General features: G+C 39.0%; 1 protein-coding gene across 1 annotated transcript; it reads right to left on the reverse strand.

The window, feature by feature from the left end:
• Positions 1 to 1,298: 1,298 nt before the first annotated feature.
• On the reverse strand, positions 1,299 to 6,800 carry card19 (caspase recruitment domain family, member 19). Its single transcript, XM_084062124.1, has 6 exons — positions 6,717 to 6,800; positions 5,845 to 5,984; positions 4,867 to 5,023; positions 4,102 to 4,164; positions 3,904 to 3,969; positions 1,299 to 3,750 (listed from the first exon to the last, which is right to left on the reverse strand). Exons 1-6 carry the CDS (start codon positions 6,721 to 6,723, stop codon positions 3,638 to 3,640), a joined length of 546 nt encoding a protein of 181 aa, XP_083918250.1. The 5' UTR covers positions 6,724 to 6,800; the 3' UTR covers positions 1,299 to 3,637.
• Positions 6,801 to 7,186: the final 386 nt, after the last annotated feature.

Here is a 7,186-nt window from a genome sequence, read left to right on the forward strand (position 1 = left end):
GCTATATCATACATACCTATGGTTATCCTTAGGGACGGGGCTTTATTTGTACGATGACTAATGCATAGCCAGGATTAAAACACAAGCATCCGGCACACTGGCCATCATCAGGGTGACAGTAGTCACAAATAAAGCCTTTTTATTTTTCCTTTTATTTATTTTGTCATGTTTTTGTGCATCAACGTTATCACCCTGATCAAAGAGTACCTTGTTTGTATTTTACTCAGTCATCTGCCAAAAAGACTCTTTTTTTTCTTTGCAAAATGTGTGTATACCCAGTTCTCCAGATACCACTACACCACTGCATACAGGCATTCTATTGGTTCAGTTTTTATGTAATGTTATGTACTAATGATCAATTTTATTCAAAAATAAAAGTGCTGCACACTGTGGCTTAAAGGGCTACCAGTCCCGCAAAGCTTTATTTGATTAACGTTTCAAATAAAAAGTTGTCTTCAGATTGTGAGGAAGACGTTTTAATCAAAACGTTAATCAAATAAAAGTTTGACTGCCCCTTTAAGCCACAGTGTGCAAAATGTTATTTTCAAATTGCCTGTGATTTTCGTTGGTGCTGCACCTACCCTTCAGTGGATATCCAAGCTTTGTTTTTGTTTTTTATAAGATAATTTTATTACCTCATATGAGAACTCTTATGATACTCTATACAAAATATGCAATTTATTTAAGGCCTTGTATTATCTACATATCATAAGCATTCGATTAGCCTACCATCTTGATGAATGCCTTAAAAACTCTGCCCAGTTCTAGTGTCTCTGAACTGCATAAATATACTTTTTGTAATTGTTTTAATCATCACAACTGATTCCCAAAGCACTTGACTAGTAGAACTCACCTCTCAGTGAGGTTTGTACTTTGGACCAGTGTGTGTCTTGTCTACATGGGCTCTGGCTCAAGGCCTTCAGTGTTACTGCAGCTGTAGCGTTGACAGCATCAGGAATCCTACTGCCTTAGATGAGGCCTTGTTACCTGATAAAGCAGCTTTATTTTGAACAATGCTACACTCTAGTGGTCAAAGCTTTTACTGTTCAGTGTTTACAGTTCTCAAACCTAAGTTCAATGCATGCCGAGTTCTATGCAAAAATATAGTTCATTATCTGTTTAGTTTTTTTAAACAGTGTAAACCTAAGACCAGTATACTGTCTATGTTGAAAACGTGTTCTGTTCACCATTTTAAAGGACCAATTTATTTGCCCAGCTTTATAATCTGTATAATCTTTTGCACTGTAAAGAAAATGACCATTTTGAGACCAATGATGTTTGTAAATAAAACGACAAAACACAATACAAGTTGTTTTCATTGTCTTGGTTATCCATTATTTATTGTACTGTCACATATCATGGCACTTGTGATCTAAGGCATTCTTTAAATTCAGTACACAGAATGTGACGTCTATACAGACTCACTAACATTGTACTGTATATTATGCACCAATTTAAAATAATATCCCAACTGTCATATTTGTATAATCCCTTATAAATATTTATTAAACCAAGCAATGGCCCATCTGCTCTCATCAGACAGAATGAGGTACAGACAGTAGTAGGAGTCAGTGTCAGATTTGCACCTTTTCCTATTTTTTAAGTTTTCATGGTGAAATAACGTACGTTTTAATATAGTTGTTACTATAAATACCGCAAACATCAACCACATTAACCATGGCCTCCCTATTTGGGGCAAACTCATAACAAAAAAAAAATCTAAAATAGCTGATGTACAAGCGGCTATTTTCGCCGCATGGCTAAGTATAAACAGGGCCTATAAGTGGTTCATAAACAAGTGATTACAGATACCAAAAAAAAACTTGGTTAGAGATGCCACGAAGTAGGTGGCAATGCCTTAACCGTATATGTGTTGAAGGCCACTAGGACCTCTTCCATCCTTGTCAAGGGGAGTGCTAACCTTCTCTCCTTTCATACAACACGACAACGAGATGGTCGACCCCACTACTTATACGTCGTGTTCTCCCAGGCACTCTCACCTGTGGTTGCCATTCCGATTTTATAAATATTCAAAACGCCAGAATTAATCATATTACCAGTTTACATTAGTTATCTTTGTAAAACATTCACCATCATTATTGTCCTTTTAGTTTTAATGTGTCATTTACTTATATTCGTCCGCAACTCACCCACAATGCACCGCGCGACGCCTGCATAATTTGATTCGGTCGGACCAATCGCATGCGCCGATTACGTCCCTGCGGTAATGTAACGATGGAGACGCGTCTAGAACGTTTACAGTCGCCATTATCGACAATCATAGCTGGTTCGTCAAAAGTCCAGTCTTTTATACGGATAAAGAACCAAACAAAACGAAACAATCGCTGAGCAAACGATGTAATAAGAGTGATATGTAGATACCCGTGTTGGCCAGGAGAGGGCCCTCGTATTCTAACAAAACCTCTCATTATTTATCAGTAATTAATCTACCTCTGTGTGTTCAATGTACCCAAATGGTTACATTCGTACACCCTCAGATAAAAAGAAATGGACACATTAAGATGATCTATGCCTCACATCACCACCTTTACAAATATGGTCTGTACCGAAGCTTCTGTTCAAAAGCACACAGGATCTCTACTTTTATTTTTCAATGTCATAAAATGTGGTATGCTGGTTATTGGTTGTTTTAAAATGTGTTTTGAAAGTGTTGCAAATATATATATATATATATATATTTATCTCATATTATCTATACAATCGCGGTTTTCTTTTCAAATGGTGGTGATTGGAATGCTGCTTTATTTGATGCACTTTGGAATTGGAAGAAGAAAAAACAGTTATCCCATAGCCCAGGGGTCTTCAACGTTTTCAGGCCAAGGACCCCCTAGCTGTACACCTATAGCCTCTTTGCCAAAAATAGACGATCTACAAGCTCTCAACGCCTCGCAGCGCGAGGCGTTGAGATCTTGTAGATCAGCTATTTTCGGCTAATGTTCCCCTCAGAAAAGGAATTCTAGTGTTCAAGTGGCTAATGTAAAAAAACGAAATCCTATCACACAAAGATTTGGCGGACCCCCTATTGTAGCTCTGAGGACGCCTAGGGGTCCCGAGGACCCCCTGTTGAAGACCCCTGCCATAGCCTCATATAGCCAGATGATCAGAGATGTCCGCCTACTGATACGACTGGTGACATCTAAATGTATTGAATTGGCTAGTGGAAACCTTTTGGTAATGTAAAAACACTTCACGGAAACTTATGCAAAGACGTTGGGGCAGGCCTTCAGATTGGGACGGTCTCAGGATTGGTTTTCAAGGCAGCGGGCAGTGGTTTTCTCTAGATTGCCCTGGGCCTAGACATATTAGTAAACGGACATGTCTGATCATCTGGCTATGCAAGACTAGTTAACCCATATGTAACATTACATACTTGTCATATGTGTAACTGTGACTTTAACAGTATCTAGACCTGAAATATCAAATGAGAATGGTGCAAAACGTAAATCTGAAAGTGCATTTTCTTGTTCCCTTTCAGATTAACAAAGCATAACGATATATATAGACAATTATGTACAAATGCATGAATCAACCTCTGAATTCATGATGTGTTGTGGTGGCCTGGTCTTGGTACCATTCAGAGGGATAATTCCTGTAGTAGCTGTGATGATGGACACACTCACTGTTTTGTGAGGGTTTTTTCTGTGTACCATATGAGAACCTCCTGAGCTTTTTTGCCCAGACCCAGAGCTGCCATGCCAAGGGCTCTGTAGCCACCGGTGAGTTTAGATTCTACAGGGGGGGAAACAGGGAATGAACAGCATTAATTGGAACAATGTTTATTCAAATGCCTATAACTGATGACTATATCTGATTTCGACACTAACATGGCATCAGGTGTTTAAAAGAAAGAAAGAACCAAAGAAAGAAAGAAAAGTGACGTACCGCTGTAGTAGTATAATATGGCCATTCCTACAGCAACACTGAAACAGCTCAGAAAGAACACAGGATCTGGAAAAAGAAAGAGATGAACGTGGCAGAGTCAACATAATACTTTACACTTGTGACCAGGATTTTGCTGTGTATTACTCACAACTCATGCATAGAAATCAACAATGTCCTGACTCCCCACTCCTCTCTTACCTCTGTCATTCAGGTCATATCTCGGCTGGCAGAGACTTGGCTGTGTCAATGGAGTTGATGCATCTGAAGCAAAGACAGGCCAAGAGTTTATTGTACACCCAAAAATACTCCAAAGATCACACACATTTTACTATGTATAATTATAGTCTATTGTACATTGTAACGTCCGCATATCTATTTTATATTGAATAACTGTTAATAAATTGTTAACCTCAATCCTAGCATTCGTATTCTGGGAATGTCATGAGGGTTACTGTACATTCAGCATAAATAGCAGATCTACAAGCTCACAACACGCTGCGACACGTAGAGCTTGTAGATCAGCTATTTGTCTTGGAGAAATTTGGTAAAGAGAGAAAGAAATAAGATTTTGATAGACCCCTGACTGACCCCGGTTAAGTATATAGGGTTTAACCCATATACCCATACTTTAGATTTGAGCTAAAAAAATAATAATATATATATATATATATATATATATATTTTTTTTTTTTTTTAAGTGACCATTTTTAACTCAAATCTTTGCTTCTGGGGGTCCCTGGCACCCAAAAAAAACAGATGGGGGTCGGCGGCCAAATGCCTATAATTTTGGGGGTCCTTGACATGAAAAAGTTTGACTGATATAGCAACATATGTTTTTTTTTTAAACTGTTAGAAACATAGAATCCACATTTAGAAGACATTTGTAGAATCGGCCAGCAGGTCTTAATAGGATAACAATAGAAAAATAATGGGTACAGAGGACATGGAGTTGTAGAGACTGACCTCTGAGACGGAGGCGTGTGGGCAGGCTGAAGTACACGTCCTCCACATGCAGATGGAGCGCTCTGTAGAACTCTCGACAAGCTTCGTCTCCTTTTCCCTGCAGGTGTGTCAGGAGCTCTGCCAGCCGAACACTGGTGGGCACGTCCAAGTCCCTGAACTGGACAACCACACAAGTTCTAGGGTTGCCATCCGTCCCTTGAAATAAGGAATCGTCCCTCCCTTATTTGGAAACTAAAAATCCCTTATTTAACTGATAAGGGAAAACTTTGTTCCTTATTTTGGGGAATCAATCAATGACACACAAGTTCAAACAGCTCATATACTGTACATATACTATAATACAGGTTATAACCACTTATTTCCTCTAGACTGAGTAAACTGGACCTGAGTTGACTCTCTTCACCAGAAATAAGTCAATCGAGCTTGTGGTTCTGGTATTTGTGGATATTACCCCAGAATATGGATGCTGGGGATCAAGTGGTTCATATAACATACAAGAATTGTACATATGTACAGTGAGATATAGGCGTTCCTTATTTTTCTAGGACATAAAGGACGCCCGGCCATCTGTCCCTTAATTTCAGGTAGTTGGCAACCCAACACCCAAGAGCAAACCATTCATCACCATACAAATGCCTGATGCATTTTTTGCTAAATTATTATTATTTTATTTTTTGCGTGTGGTGTCCATACAAATAGTTGTCTTTACTTGCACACTGAAATAGGTTTATATAATCACAATACAATATGATTACCCAGTTTGTCTTTTTTATAAGTCTGAGTTGGTTAGATTTTAAAATAGCAAAACGTACATACTATGCTGATGCTCAAGAGCTGCATCCTACAAGAAGCAAGCCTATTTACCAAACTTCTTTTTTTTTTTTTTACAGAATCTTTGGTGCAAAACAACGGAGACACTGACAGAAGAAGCAAAAACCCCTAAGAAGCTGTTTGATATTCAGGATGGATCACACTTACTTTGGTGGCCTCCTTGTCTGTGAGGATCTGAGGGTAGATCCTATTCAGCTGCAGGATGAGTTTGTCCACCAGATCTGTGTCCAGTCTGCGGTCAGCTTTGAGGAACCCGTTGTCCTCCAGCAGCTGGTCACGGAAGCTGTCTGTCAAAAAAAAGTTAACATGGAAAAAGGTCCACATGCTTTTCGTTCACAAAATGTCCACGATGATCAGCTAAGCTCATATTCATACAGATTTCATTTGATGATGCTATAGGGCTTGCTTTAGACTTAGATCAAGACTAACTATCATATATGTATTTGATCGAGTCTGACTTTAGCTTTCATATGTATAATATATGCAAATGTAAAGATAGATTAAATACATTTATGATAGGCTTGACCCAAGGCTATCATAGATATGCAAATGTGAAAATAGATCAAATACATCTATGATAGTCTTGATCCAAGGCTAGGCTTGCTTTAGTGTATTAAAAAGGACCCGTAGTAAACCAGCAATGCATGTTGAGAAAAAACATGCATTGCTCTCTCGTGATGATAACTACGTCATGAATGAGTTATAAAACAAACGTGCTACAGTTGCAATGTAGAGAATTAACGATACATTTGCTTGTGCGTTTCCTTGGATTTGAAGTGTCAACAAGGGCATCCAGACACACACACACTGCTCGTGGGGTGGCGTTTAAGAAACTTTTATGACACTGTAACCTCAAGACGTAAACATGAATCTTGTGGACTTTGCACAACGTATTATTAGTCTTTTCCGTGTTCATGAGTTGAACCGATAGACAACACTAATGCGAATCCATCAAAAAGAAACCAGATATATGGTCAAATAAGCACATTATTTAACGAGTTGTGAGTGAAGCTACAAACCTCCCATTGTCGAGTCTCTTCTGTCCTTTGTTCAGCCACTCCCCCTGACGTCATCGGGACCCGTAGTGGCCACTGGCTACTAGACTTAGCTCTGGTCCATAGAGTTCTCCTTAACCATAACGCTATGAGACTTTTCGGGCATTGCCCGCATATCCCCGACAGCACAGCCTCTCGACTGTAGTAAACAGTTAACAAATAAAAAAGACACTTTCACTACTCACCAAAAAATACAGTTTTAATATGTTGAAAGCCTACTTTCCTTAGTGGTAACACTTTGAGCCCCCCAACTCCCGTCTAAAATACACTATTTGCTATTTGGCCAGAGAAGAAAATATTCCACCGGATGCGAAAACAATGTTGTTATTCCACTGCGCCCCCTACAGATACGGTCAATAGAAATTGTCTATTGACAAGATCTGTAGGGGACGCAGTGGAGCAAGTAAAACATTGTAACTCCTTCTTTTAACGCT

Source organism: Gymnoscopelus microlampas (assembly GCF_963454915.1).
Source record: "Gymnoscopelus microlampas genome assembly, chromosome: 7".
Lineage (NCBI taxonomy): Eukaryota > Metazoa > Chordata > Actinopteri > Myctophiformes > Myctophidae > Gymnoscopelus > Gymnoscopelus microlampas.